We start from the raw sequence: 13,912 nt of genomic DNA on the forward strand, positions 1-13,912 counted from the left end.
TCAGACACCTATATTGCCCGCTTTCCTATCCAACTAGCGAGTTATAGACACGCCGTCCTGTCGAGAGCACAACTTCAGGTGATGGTTCGCATATTGCTGCCGGTCAATAGATGGTGAACCATGAAATCAAACTTAGGTTCTAACGCAAAGCCGCCAGTAATTCAACATATTGACCCCAACAAGGGTATTCCATCACACTCCTAGTATCCCTCAATTGAGCTAGATAGGTTGAGATATTGGAGGCGGTCTGAGCCGCACAGCTGAACTCGGACTAAATACGAGCAATACATGGTCTCAGAGACGTGTCGACCAAGACTGCCATTTTCATCCCCAAGGTGCACGCCTACGGATGGTCGAATATAGGGCCGAAGGGATTGCCGTTTATCATCATGGACTATGTGGAAGGCAGCAGCTTGAAAGACCTACGCGATCCCAAAAATTGCACCCAGCGAGTCGGCGGACTCTGTAAGGAAATTCAGAGACTCGAAGAACATGGAAGCACCCGGCCTGCCACCTCACCTTGTCAGCTGAACGGAAACCAATGGAAACATGGTATGTTCATTTCCCGTTTGGGGAGAGTCAACATGGCATTGGGGACCCTGCCGCCTCTACCCGTCTCGAAAGGGCAGAATGGCTGAACTTGCTTCAAGGTGCCCATACCGACGTCGTTCCCGTACTCAACAATCCTCAAAAAACCTACTAAGTGTACTGGTGCCTCATTCTTTCCCGAAAGAGCGGTGCCCGCGCCAGCTGAGGACAATTATGACACATGGAACGAGAGACATGAAAAAGAGGTTGCCCCGCTCATCAGGGCCTCCATGGAGGCTTTCCCCGAGCTCCATCCTTTCGGAAAGGAAGATATGGGAGCAGATGGAGTTCTTTGAGAGCCGAGAATGAGCATTATAGCGATGAAGATTCGCGTCATATCTGTCCTGCGCCACCGCTTTGCCTACCTCGGTCAGAAAACACTTCTAATACGGCACGCAAACAGCTCTTCAGGCTCCTGTACCTACCTAAGGTAAGTTATTTAGGGCAGGGAGAGCTCATAACTGGATCTTCACGGCGTGATCCAAGTGCGAGCGTGGTGTGACCTGTCCCACCGGCGGTCAAACAAGCTGTGATTGGCTAGCCGACAACCGGTCATTGTCACTACCCGTTCTTTGTGCGTCTTTCGGTTTCTTCACGAGTCTCATTTTACCTGTCATGTGCCCTCCTATCTTGGACTGCCTGCCATCTTTGAATCCATTTGATACCATGAACTTATCTGCGGTCTTTCACCCAATGACCGGCCTCTTTCCCTCACCTCTAATCAACCCAGGGAGCTCTTATTGGATACTTCGACTCTTGAGTCCTTGAGATCAGCTGGCCCAGACATGGTTCGGGCCACCCAAATCCACCATCGAGGAGCAGGTTATCATGAACGACTATTTGTATCTCCATCTCTGGGTCTTCTATGGGCGCGGTCGGAGGAAGGGTGTATTGAGGTATGCCCATTTGCGGTAGGGTCTCAGTGACCTGTGCTTGTCAAGTGCCCTACATCTTTTGACGACCTGTGTGCTGACCTGCGAAGCGATAGTACGGGACACTGACGGACTTTCGTGGCTTGGGATGTTGAGTACGCTAGAGCTCGTGACAAGGAGACCTCCCTCCCCAGGGGCCACAAGGGTGATTGATACACCCTGGCACGTCCTATATTGGCAGAAAGAGACCAACAGGGTCCAGCTGTGCGGCTGGATGATCTCATCTTCCTAGCTGGAGACCCGCATCCACTTGCACTTGCAGGACGACTCAAGGAGATACCACTCGCAGGAAAGAATTCGAAGCCTCGTATTTTTTTGCACGCTCAACGCCTCGCTCTAACCCAATACCAAGAGCTCCTAACGCCTGCTGCTATGCATGATTCCCATCGATACCCAGCCAAGCATGCAAGATTAACCCATCACAACACGATTAAGAAACTATGAACGACGAAATGCAGCGGACATAGACCATGAAGACCACACGCTTCTCTTCCAGTGTCGCACCGGCGCTGCCCACCGCCAGCTCAATCCCTAAGACTCTTCCTCACCCGCACTTGTCTGTACGAGGCGCCTTCAGGCTCCGGTGATCCTGATTGCCGCTCATTGGCACCGTCCCATCTACCATATATGGTGGGACAACTGAGATAATGGCATGCGATCCAATCATCCATCCCCGGGGCGGGACAAACCAAGGCAGAATTGCGACAATGTACGGGTCTTCTGCTTTGGCTCCGTGTTCCATTCCGGAAGCCAGACCTTAGTCCTGCGTTGAGAGGCGGGCTTTCGCCGCCTCGGCAGTCGTATCTTTGTTCAGATTGGCTTTCGACCAGAGGGTCGCCCTGATCGGGATTGCCGAGAACTCTTCCGCGGTATTTTAGACTTCTATTGCCATGATGAGCGGCTCATCTTCTGTCCCGTCTTATAATGCTGGCTTGTTAGCGCCGAAGGCATCGACTCGCCGCTCGCTAGAATGCCGAGGTATGACCCATGGGTTAAGGTCTTTAAAAGAATCGAATGGAGTACATCTGGGACGCGTCGGAGGTCGACGTTCCTTCGCCTAAAAGAAATTCTTGTTCAACACCCCGATGGTCCGGGCATCCTCCACCGCCAGCCGCTCCCGCTGGCCGGCAGGCGGTCCCACCACCGGTGTTCCGCCGCCCATCTGCGCGCCGCTCGGCGAGCTGCTCGCACTGCCGATTCCACCACTGCTCCCTGGGTTTGCACTGTTCGGTGCGGAATCCGTAGGCGCGGCCGACGGCGGAGGGTGCAGCAGCAGCGCCGACAAGACGGGCTTGGTGCTTGCCGTGGGTACCGTGCCAATACGATCATTGCTCCGGCCATCAGAAGAGACGGCGCTCCGCGGTGGAGACATCGACAGCGACCTTGTCTCGGGACTCGTCGTCGCTGGATTGAGCGGTGGCGGTGGTTGGGATGTTCCGCTTGTGAATGGGGTGATTTGGCCGGGGACGGGGAGAGCGCTAGCCTGGTTACGCGTCGTGTCTATTGGGGCTAATCGCGTGTCGATCTGGACGGCGTCCCTGGCCTGTGCTTGCAACTGCTGCGACCGGGGCGAGTCGCGGACTGGTATTCCAGGCTGCGAGGCCCGGGGGGAGTGATGCTGGCTATGGGGGTATCCTTGTGGAAGCGGCATGGCAGCTTTAGGTAAGACGGGAGCGGGAAGCTGGGGGTGTGGCTGAGGGAGCGGCAGCGGTGTCCGATCGTAGTGAGCGTGTGGCGGTGGGGGCGGGTACGGATGATGCGGATACGGGGGGTACGCGTGTAGTGGCGGGTGTGGCGGCCCTTGAGAATAAGGGTAGTGACCGTGACTGTACGGCGGTGTTCCCGCCGGGGACGGAGGCCACCCATAGCCTGGCGGCGGATACGGTAGCGGGTAGCCATGAAGAGGCGGCGGGGGGTGGTGATGAAGCGGGTAGGGCGCTTGGTGCATCGCTGACCTCGTCCCGGCGGGCGGAGCCGCCTCCGTCAGGCTCGATTCGGGGTACATTCCTTTCGGAGGGACAATGTGTCTAAGCGCTGGATCCATGCTGGGCTGGGGCAAGTCGAGCGGCGACCCTCTGGAGTAATAGGCGATGAGGTGAAGATGCTGGCCAGCTGAGTTGGTGATGCTGAATGACTGCTTCATAAGCCCATCAGGTTTGTACCGGTATCCGTCTGGTTCTCCGTCATCATGGTCATCGTCGCTACCGCGGCCCGAGTCCGGAGTCTTTCCAGCACCTCTCCTGCTTGCGCCGAAGGCGTTCCCCCTCTTCCCTTCCATCTCCCGATACGTGAGAAAGCTGCCGGACACGCGGCTAGCGCTCCATGACTTGCCATCTGTCCACCTTCGCATGCCTGCTTCGCGCTCGTCCCAGACAAAAACAGATCCTGACCTGATCTGCTGCCGCTCTTTTTCTGACAACCTCCTCTGGACCCGCGGGAGAAGGCCGAGCCGACATGCTTCAAAGAGTTTGATGGCGTCGGCGGGCGTCCGCACTTGGCCGTAGTATGTTTCCATCATTGCGAAAGGAGTGCTGGGAATGGACATAAGGCGACACTTGTGTCGTTCATATGATGGACGAGCTGCTGGCGATCAAACCGTTAAGATATCGGTCCGCTTGCTCGGCTCCCTTGTACCTCCCTTAATCCTACGAGAACCTTGACCAGGAGAACCCTAACCACCCGAGGCGAGGGATGACGCGCTCGGGTTCGGAGACCATGCGCCGAAACGAAGTGCTGAGTGAGATAGCGTAATGAGCTTCCGGACCTCGTGGCCAAAATGCTAACTGTGGCAGAGTCAGAATTTGGGTCTTGGACAATGCCGAGAGATGATGAACATAGTGACGAGGCCCTGGGGAACGCCTCCGGGGATCTGAGACATGACGATGGGGTAGGATGGCGAGGCTCAAGGCTTGGCAGGGCGAGGCCGCTGAGCAGCCAGAAACGACAGAAACAAGCTGGAAACATGGCATCTTCAACTCAGATCGGCAAGACCCATCCAAGACCGCGGCTGGCAGGTCCTGCCGAGGATAGGAATTCCATCCCACTTTCCGGCTGGAGTAGTGTACGTAGTCCTCGGCATGATCCGCGTACGCGTCAGGAGTTACAGCACGGACATTGTGGGGTCGTCCAGCACACCACCACCACGCTTCCTGACAAAAGGGCATGCCACTTGGCTTGATCCTGTATTGCGTGGATAATTGGAAAGGCTACCATTCCCCTGACCGGCAATGCCCTCTTTTTGTCTGTCTCTAGCAAAGACTCGGTCGGAAATGCGGCCACGATGCCGGCGACGCTTCGGGTCCCTCCGAACCGGCGACTCTAATTCCAGACAGCACTTGCTTCTGATTCGCGAGCCGGGGTCCAGGACCTCAACGGCGACAGGTCTCCTTTGGGGCGCTTGATTCCGCGCAGTTGAGGTCTGGGAAGGTATAGAGTTAAACACAAGAGGGAAAGCATCCACATACCAAACCGGGCGGGAGAGATAGGTGGTCGATGAAGAAGCTCCACAATGCTGAGAAGCCCCTGAGTCCGTTGCAGACAAGCTCTCGGTGAGTCTGCCCTAATCTATGGTGTTTGGGAAGAGCACGAAAAACTGGCCGTCCAAGAGAACAATCGACGGTGATTTTCTATGGTTATAGCGAGCTGCAGTGTTGCGCGAGTCGACTTTCGGTGGGCGATGTGTTCTCAAAAGCAGACAGGCTCAGCGGAGAATGGGTGAATCGGGGTTTACGTTCCTTCTCGGAAAATGGTCGGATACGTGGTTTAAGCTTCTGCCGTACAGTAGATCCTGGCTGATGGGAGCGAGGATCCCGCTAAGATATTGCGCCCGGGTTTTAACGTGTTTGTGGAAATAAGGTCAAGAGGGGCCACGGTTAGCGGCTGCCCTGTGGGGACCGGCTGCATCTCGATGACGCTGCCATACGGCACAAGGATATGTGTCTCGGTTTGTGGGAGGTTAAATGGAAATTTCAATCTTGGATGTGGGGTAACTTACAGCCTCGGTGTCCCGTTACTACAGTATGTATCCGTACTTACATATAGGCACATTTTCTTAGATACCTGGTATGTAGTACGTAGGTGCCTTGGGTAGGCCTCGGTGCCTACTTAGGTACGCAGTAACAAGCAATCTGGAATGCGTACTTCTCCTTATGTAATAATCTACATACGTCAAGCTGCTGGTTGTTGGGCCCTCTGCTCCCACCCTCGGCTTGAAAAACGAGAAAAACGATGGAGCCCGAGTAGTGCATGTAAATAACGTATGTTACAGCTACTGGTTGATACTGTATGAGAAGGTCAACAGATATTACACTACCATTCAGGACTCACCTGTGCCCGGGTTCCAGTCTCTCGCTTCGCAAAATGCTCTTGAGAACCAGGGATGTAGCCACATTACCTAGGTATTAGAAGTTTAGTGTTGGCCGAAGAACTGCCTGACACTGGCATGCAGTGGTTACAGGTAACAGACGTGGTACCGTAAGAAAGATAAAAAACAATCCCCAAAACGGCACCGTCTTCCGAGGATTGTTCCTTCCGTATGTCCTCCACATCCCAGCCGACCACGCCTAGGTCCGGAGAGCCAAGGCAAGCCCAAACAATGGGGCTGCAAGACCCAAGCAGCGCAAACGACAGAAGTGGTAAAAACTCCCAGTTAGTGGCTCCACCAGCTGTCGTAAGCTTATCAATGGGAATCGACTTGGGCTCGGGCAGGAATTCTCGTTCAGCACTCCTGTTCGCCAAGCGAGATGTGAAGGGTTGGCAGGCTGCCGAATTACACTATACACAGTACATACATCAATAATACCACGGAGTCAGACGATGCCTCGCAACCACCATTCATTACCGGCAAGCGATAACTGGTTCGGACTGGACCTTGGTTGGTCAGATCGTGACTACCGTACCTTACCTAACATGACAGATGGTGTTAGCAACGAGTTGCGAGTTGCAACCGCAGAGGTGTTACGCCCGAGGTTCTCTGTTGCATGTAACTAGGGTGTGGGTGGATTTCACTAGGTCAGGATACTCACCAAGGGGCTTCAACTCGGTGTTTTCATTCCCCGTCTTTGTCTTGCGCCAAGCGACCTCCTCCATCGGGCGCCTGGGAGGATGAAGTTGGCTCCTCCCCGAAATGGTTGCCTGCCGGGGGCGAGCAGGAAGGCCGCGATCCATTCCTGCTCTACCTGCCTGTCTCCTCCGATCAACCCGCCGGATCAGAGTCCAAGATCAGCGTGGAACCTGTGAGGGCATCCTCGAACCAATGTTCGACGAAAATTGTTTGGCCGCGAGCACGGTGCGATTCTCCGCTGATGTGGTGCCATTCCGGACCGGGGAGGAACGGAGTCTTGGCCTTGTTCGGAGGCGGCACGCCAAGATCCCTGTATCCACCAGATGCCATAGAGTTGTGTGAGAATAGGATTTCAAGCTTATTTCACGGCGCCACGTCGGGAGCGTTAGCGCCCATTGGCACGCGTTTCCAAGACTTTGGGGGCGCAATCCTCGACTGCGAGTGGGCCAATCAAGATCCGACTTCCCCTCACCTACCTTAAACATGGTGCGCTTCCAGGATGGGCAGCTCTTAAGTCTCGACTTGGCTGTATCGACGCCACCAAAGACAAAGAGGACGGAATGGATGGCGGAAGACATCGGCGCAGTCTTTGATATTCCTAGGGACTACGTATATCGTTCGGAACTATTGACTGTTGGCCTGATCCACAGCGTTGCTCAAGACAATGGCGATGGGTCAGCATTTTCTCGGCATCGACGCCTAAGAACAAGCCGAGCGCTGACACATGCACTAGAAAGCATTGGCATGTCTTGGTGCTCTTGGAATAGCGTTACGGGTAGGAAGGGAACTTGACGTTATGGCGCCCAATGGTCACCACTTTATGTATCACCGGATGGACTCTTGGGAACCCGCCCGTGATGCATTCCGAGTTGGCCCTTAGTCAGATCTTAGGTTCACTAGCGCAACACTGAGTCGTATTCGGCTCAGCGTACCCGAACCTGATGGATCGGGGCCTCTCAAGTTCCCGTCTCCCGACCCAGCCGGCTGAGGTCCGAGCAGTCCGAGGGTCATCTTTCGAGGTGATTTGAGTCGTCATCTGTGCAACGCCGCTTGTGTAACAGCTCGCGGCTGTTAATTAGTGTAGTTGTGCTGCCATGTCTGCTTGCTGTCAGCCACTCACCATAATTTTCTTCCGCCGAAGCATTCAAAAAGATCCCCGCAGCACCGCGTTACAGTCACAACTCTCCTGTCACATCGATAAGGGCTCAAGCAGCGGGCTGCGGTGCGAGAGCTATTGGAGCCGTGCTTCTGTGTTCGAGACGGGCACTATGCCAATAACCTCCCGGGGCTCCGTTTGCTGCTGGCCTTATTGCCCACGTGCACCTTGTGTATACCTGGCACATGCCTCAGACTATTCTGTCTATGTAAGTGGGGTTTGTGAGGAGCACGAAGGTAGTGTAGCTCAAACCCTAAAATACCTCGGTAACTTGAATGTTACCTGCATGGCCTAACCGTTGCCGCGATTGCGTTATGGGGAGCAGCGGCGCTACCCGCGCGAGCCGATACACTCCTCTGACCTTGTCTCCATCCCAACTATGGTCCTGTACAATACCACAGTACATGCACACACAGCCTACATGTATACATACATGTACGAAACGAATGCTCCGATTCCTCCGAAGCCCCGGTGCCTCGTGGAGTTGGTGCAGAGGGATCCAAGACCCAGCGTCCAAAACAGGAAATAACAGACAAAGAGCAGATAGGTACGCTATACGACGGGAGCAGATGTGAGCTGTCCCACTCTGGCCAATCAGTTGCGGCTCATGCCGTGGCCTTGTGTCGTGATCAGGCTGTAAGCGCTGCTGTCCACATATGGGTGTGACGAAGAACAACCATAGAAGCAAACGGAGAACCTACCAACCGTATGGAGACCTCCTTAGGTTAGGTAGGTCCATGGTCTTATTGCCACGAGCCGCAGGTTGGCTGCCGCCTGTAACGCCTAATGCGGCGTGTAGGTGCAGTACTGAATACACGACGTACAGAAGAAGAGCCGGGTGTATGTACAATACGCGTATGTATGTCCAGTACATAGGTACGCATATCCATACAGTACTGGGCAGGTTTAAAAATCCCCGGGGCCAAGCTGGAGTGGTTGAGGCGGCTTCCCTCGGCTACCTACGGTGGGGTCAAAAGGTGGTCGTCTGTTTAAAGTTAAGCTGAGAGACAAGCCAACCCAATATATCCCCCCTGAGTCCAGACCAGAATAACCGGGGGGCGCTCTGCATGCTAGCGTAAGGCATGTACTAGGTTTTACCTACGCTTCTAATAGCCATCCATCAGCCAGCAAACGGAGAAGACGAGTAAAGGAAAGCGATAATAAAGCAATACCTGCCTAACGTCGATGGTTGCCAACGGGGACCTGGACGATGCTGCCAAACCGTTTGCGTGTGTGTCAGTGGCAGTACGATCGCGCAGGTGACAAGCACTCAACCGATGGCTGATTGCAGCCGAGCGTCGCACAAAGTTGGCTGCCAACATGAAAAAGCTGAGATGACAGGCCATCGTGCGACAGTGCAAACCTCGGAAATGACGCCCAGCGTTGCGTACCTATCTGGCTAGGTAGCAGCCTCTCGGGCGTAAAGCAGGAAGCCAGATTCCTGCTGCCGGGAGAAGGAAGCAACCCGAGACGCGCTTGGGATATCGCGATAAAGTTCGACAGAGTGTGATAGCGGCGGTCCCCAACGAGTCCACAACTCCAAGGCCAAGACGCGAAGTCGGCCGGTTGCTAGAACGAGAACGTACTGTCGGGCCCAAGTGCACTGCACCGCTCGGACTCGAGATGCATGTTGGCGGCGGGATATGATGATGAGTACCCCCCACACTCGACCTTATGCTCAGAGGCGGCTGCAGTAAGCATGATGCAGGCTTGGCACCGCGTCGTTACACCAACAGAGGCCGAGAGCGAGCCTGTCGGGTGACTTTCCAAGGTTGAACGGCTTCGAGCAGCTGGAGGCCCTCGGTCTACACGGTACCCGAAATAGATATGAGGAGGTCTGGAGCGCAAAGACGGGAAGCTGAGCCGTCGTCAGCATCCCTAAGTCGTCGATCGCGCAAGCGTCGAACTAGCTAGGAGCTAAGGTGGTTGGACGATGCGTTGCCAGATCGAATATACTGACCGCCGAGCAGTTAATGAGGTATTCCAGAGTGCAAGTATGGTGCGTCCGTACATACCTCTCGGTCTGTAGTGGATGTAAATACCTCGTTTGACGCACAGGCCTCTCAAATCAGGTTGCCCCGCAACGATACCCCGATGGCCGCTTAAGCTTAACTCCTTAGCGCACAACCTGGAAGCACGGGCAGCGCTGACTGAGCAAGGAGCTTGGTTCGATCAAATCTCCCTCGTACACACCGGGCCAACCCCGAATGATGGAAAAAGGGCAAAATCCTTCGGGGGCGGGAGTGCGGGGTTCTTGCATGCCCGCTTGAACACCCATTCTGAGAAACAAGCCAAGGCCAGCCAAGTTGAAGCTAAAGGGCGTATTTATGCAACTGCATCCCAAGTCACAGGCGCTCGCAAGCGTCGCTTCGGCATAGTATTCCATACACTACAATAACTAACGTTCCATGTGTATCCATCCTCGTCTGGAGACTCACGGATCAACGTCAATGGCTCGATTTCAGCCTTGGCGGCCCAGCCTTCGCTTGCGTCAGACACACTTCCTCGGATCGTCCTTCTCAATCTGCTCGTTGGGTTCATATTACGGAACAAGTCACCAATTTCGCCTTAGATTGCTTCAACAGCAGACGCTGACGCGTTCCTGACACTGGCTAGGATCTCGCATGTCAAGTTCTCGGAGCCTGTGACCCGAAACAAGACATTCCCCGGTTGCAAGTTTCTACACGTGTCGAAGACCCCAGCGTCCCTTGCCAACAGGTTTGGAGGAGGCCGCTCAGTGGACCTCGCTCGGCATAGTCGGATCAAATTGTATACCGTACTGTACCGTACGTGTAGTGTATATTTGTATATTCACATCAATTGCCCGCACTGCGCCGGCGAGCGTCGAGCCATAGTAGGTATTGCCGTCTCTCAACCCCCCGAGATTCCTCCGTCCGCCCTCTGTATCGTAATGTCAACATCCTCGGTATGCATACGAAGCCGGGCACACTCTTTGTACCCTTTGTAGACTTGATCAGCGACTTCGACCAGCATGGCTGGGCCTGCCCTCGTGTCGTTCCGTACAGTAATAGATTGCAGGCCAAGTCGGGCCAAGAAGGATATGGCCTGACTTTGATCCTGGGCAGGACATTGCCCAGATTTATCTCAAGTCACCTTCGCGCCGAGTCGGCATCCCTGAGGGGAGGATTGGCCCGGGCATACCAATCATCCCCCAAGCTCGCTCTTGTTGTTGACCGCTATGGCACTCCCCGCCAAAGCCGACCGATTCTCGCTAGTCATCAGGGTTAGTTAACGTTCGCGGGCGGAGACAGAAGGGTGATCGCCGTTGATGCTCGGCCGTTTGTGGTTGCAATGGATCTCGGCAGTGCAAGACGCTGGTGGAGCTCCGTATAATTACATACCTGTACTGTACGTGTATTGTACATACAGTGTAAGGCACATCCGACTTACATGGTGCAAAATGAGGACGGATGCCATACCTACAGTGAATACTACACGTGTACTCTCCTGGAGCACTGGCACCCATCAGGGCTGCCGAATTACGATTAAGTGGCGATCGGCGACAGGCTTGGCAGCGACGTTGACTTTTAATGTTATGATCAGCCTTAACTTTACGTTGAAGTCGAGCCCGAGAAGCCGGTGACGCAGCAAGCAGACAGTGAGTCCTAGAAACCTCCTGTCATGAGCCTGAGGGGCAGGCGAGATGATAGTAAATGGGAAGTAAGTTTCACAGCGTCCACAGACGGTATTGTGCACATATGGCCTTGAGAAAGCGGCGCAGCTACCTGCCGTGGTAACTACCGTAGTCATCGTCGGACTCGCTCAGTGATGGGTGCCTACACTAGGACTCCGGCTCAAACCAACAGAATTCCAAATTGCAACCCCATGTACTACCTTCCGCGACTTCGACCCCATCATCACTGCATCGTTATCTCGGCACGAGGCATCATTGTCGGTCGCAAGAGGAAGGCCCTGGACTCGACTCCTCCCGAGAAAATTGGGACAATGGAAGTCCCTCCCTTCATGGACCAACCCCCGCGCAACTATCTCGCGCCGATCCCGATCCCTCCGGAAGACGGTTTCTGTGCTGTGCTTCTGGTGTTTCATTCGGCCGTGCCAATGTCCAACATTGTTGCCTCTCCAGCCATCTCCGGGTTTACCGCGGGCGATGAAGCCCTTGGTCGATATTCGGTCTGTTGGAAGGTGGTATTCCCCCGACACCAACAGCATATTCAATGCGGCATCCTCCCGCTCAGAGTAACATCCTGCAATTCCAGCGGCGGGCAAGGCCAGTGACCCGCGGATAATCCACGATTCGATGGCATATGGCCATGCCGCATTTGTAGACCCTCTGATTATCTGATGCGCGTAGTCAGCTCGGAGAACTGGGTTACACATACTGTCTAAGTTCTTTGCAGTACCTTACAAATACTAGTACTCCGTATACATCCTATCAACGGCCCAACAAAGAGGCCCCGCAGCCAAGCATCCCTGAACCAACATCATCTCCAACCGCATCCGACTCGCATCACGCACACGGGTGCATATTGATCACAAGCAAGCCAAGCTTCGACCAAGACGCTACACGATCCCTCCAGTTCGGGTAAGGTTGCCACGGTTGAAATGGCCCGCACGCTTTACTCTGTAGCCACCGCGGGCCGGCACACATGCCACCCACCCAACGAACCCACATGAATATCAACACCGCACTTCCGTGTAACAATATCCCCCATAATACGTATGTGTGTGCTGTACTGTGTAATACAGGTAAGTACATACACAACTTGCTTATTGGGCGTACTGGACTCATCATACATCCGCTCCAATCGCGGGTCGTCGCGGATCATTCGCGGATCTGGGGCAAGATCAGGCCACTTGCTGCACATGGAACAGGATGGGGAGGTAGATATTGTGCTTCTCTGTGCGTTTCTCTGGTGACAGAGGGCTCGAGTGAGGGAGGCAGGAGAAAGAGATGTTATACCTTACCTTACTTTACAGGATGATGTATGTATATACCTAGGTATGTTACTGGCAGACCGAATAGGCGCCCACTCATAATCTTCGAGCACATTAGAATTATCACTCACTGTGGTCTATTACTAAAGCCAACCAGACGACTCCGAGGGTCATTCACTGTCCTCGATGCCACCAAGAGCGGAAGGCTTGATCGATTTTGTGCCTAGTTCTGGTGATGAAGAGGGGGCGGCTACTGATGAAAAGGTTGTAACTGTGCCTTACTCGGATCGTAATTGTACATACATCGTCCCTGAGGCGCTGTATAGCGATGCGGGCGAGTAGATGCACAGCAAGGACAGGGCCATCGATGGAAAAGGGCTAGGTAGGAGGACCTTTCCGCTGCTTCTCCACCTGACACTCAGACTAGCTAGGTAGGTACGTATCCAGGACTGACTAAGGCATCTTTTGTTCACGAGGTGCATGCTTTTTGAGGTGCTTTCAGCCATCACATCCCACTCAAGCCGGCCAAGGGCAATCTAACCGGTATTGTATCCCCGAGCTTCTATTTAGTTTCCACTCCACGATACCATGACTCGGGGTGACAGTGGAAGCGAGAGCGAGAAACCAAGGAGAAAATGCCCCAGTGCCAATGATCCAAGCCTCCGTAGCCCAATGCCGCACTTAACAAGCATCGATACCGCTTAGATCTTTCGGCTCTGGCGGAACACCTAACGAGCAGGCCAGCTGGACTGCGGGATTCACTGATGTGAATGCTCTACGGGACGCACGTCAGTCCATCAAACCCTCGACCAGGGTGCACAGAGCGTTGAGGAGTGACAGTTCCCAACCATGTGCAACTAGGTACCTTAGCTTACGTGAGGTCAGGAATACGAACAGTAACCCCTATTTGACCAACGCCGCCCACCCGAGAAGCTGAACTGGTCTCAAGAGCTTTCGAGTTTTCCAGTTCTGGCATTGCTATATAGCCACAACAGCGTTGAAGTTTTTAAGGACAACTGGATTCTCACGGAACCAGGGTTCTAGTTGGCATACAGTAAACAGGTCACTCCCAGTGCCGCTTCCTCCCCATCTCACCATCCTCCTGAGCATAGAGGTCTGGAGGGATAGTCCCTATGTTTGGAGATGCTCGTCTCCGCTCAAAGCCGTCGACCTCTTCTTCGCAATGTTCTGCTTGAGGTTTGGCGATTTTCGTCATGACTAGTATGACCGAAGGGCTGAGCTGTGACGGCCTGTACC

At 54.2% G+C, this 13,912-nt stretch overlaps 2 protein-coding genes across 2 annotated transcripts; both read right to left on the bottom strand.

The window, feature by feature from the left end:
* Nucleotides 1–2,577: 2,577 nt before the first annotated feature.
* On the bottom strand, nucleotides 2,578–4,038 carry B0T15DRAFT_511653 (Gti1/Pac2 family-domain-containing protein; the record flags this gene model as incomplete). The annotated part of the gene is made up of 1 exon (XM_062867928.1): nucleotides 2,578–4,038. One exon carries the CDS (start codon nucleotides 4,036–4,038, stop codon nucleotides 2,578–2,580), a length of 1,461 nt encoding a protein of 486 aa, XP_062721546.1.
* Nucleotides 4,039–7,887: 3,849 nt separating this feature from the next.
* On the bottom strand, nucleotides 7,888–8,925 carry B0T15DRAFT_209111 (uncharacterized protein). Its single transcript, XM_062862649.1, has 2 exons — nucleotides 8,440–8,925; nucleotides 7,888–8,355 (listed from the first exon to the last, which is right to left on the bottom strand). Exons 1-2 carry the CDS (start codon nucleotides 8,610–8,612, stop codon nucleotides 7,992–7,994), a joined length of 537 nt encoding a protein of 178 aa, XP_062721547.1. The 5' UTR covers nucleotides 8,613–8,925; the 3' UTR covers nucleotides 7,888–7,991.
* Between the last annotated feature and the right edge of the window lie 4,987 nt (nucleotides 8,926–13,912).

The sequence above is a fragment of the Chaetomium strumarium genome (assembly GCF_033439665.1).
Source record: "Chaetomium strumarium strain CBS 333.67 chromosome Unknown B0T15scaffold_4, whole genome shotgun sequence".
NCBI lineage: Eukaryota > Fungi > Ascomycota > Sordariomycetes > Sordariales > Chaetomiaceae > Chaetomium > Chaetomium strumarium.

Coding starts and splice junctions, on each gene's coding strand:
- B0T15DRAFT_209111 (XM_062862649.1), bottom strand. CDS start 8,612: ATGTACTGGACATACATACGCGTATTGTACATACACCCGGCTCTTCTT. Junction 8,356..8,439: donor AGGAGGTCTCCATACGGTTG/GTAGGTTCTCCG, acceptor TCACGACACAAG/GCCACGGCATGAGCCGCAAC.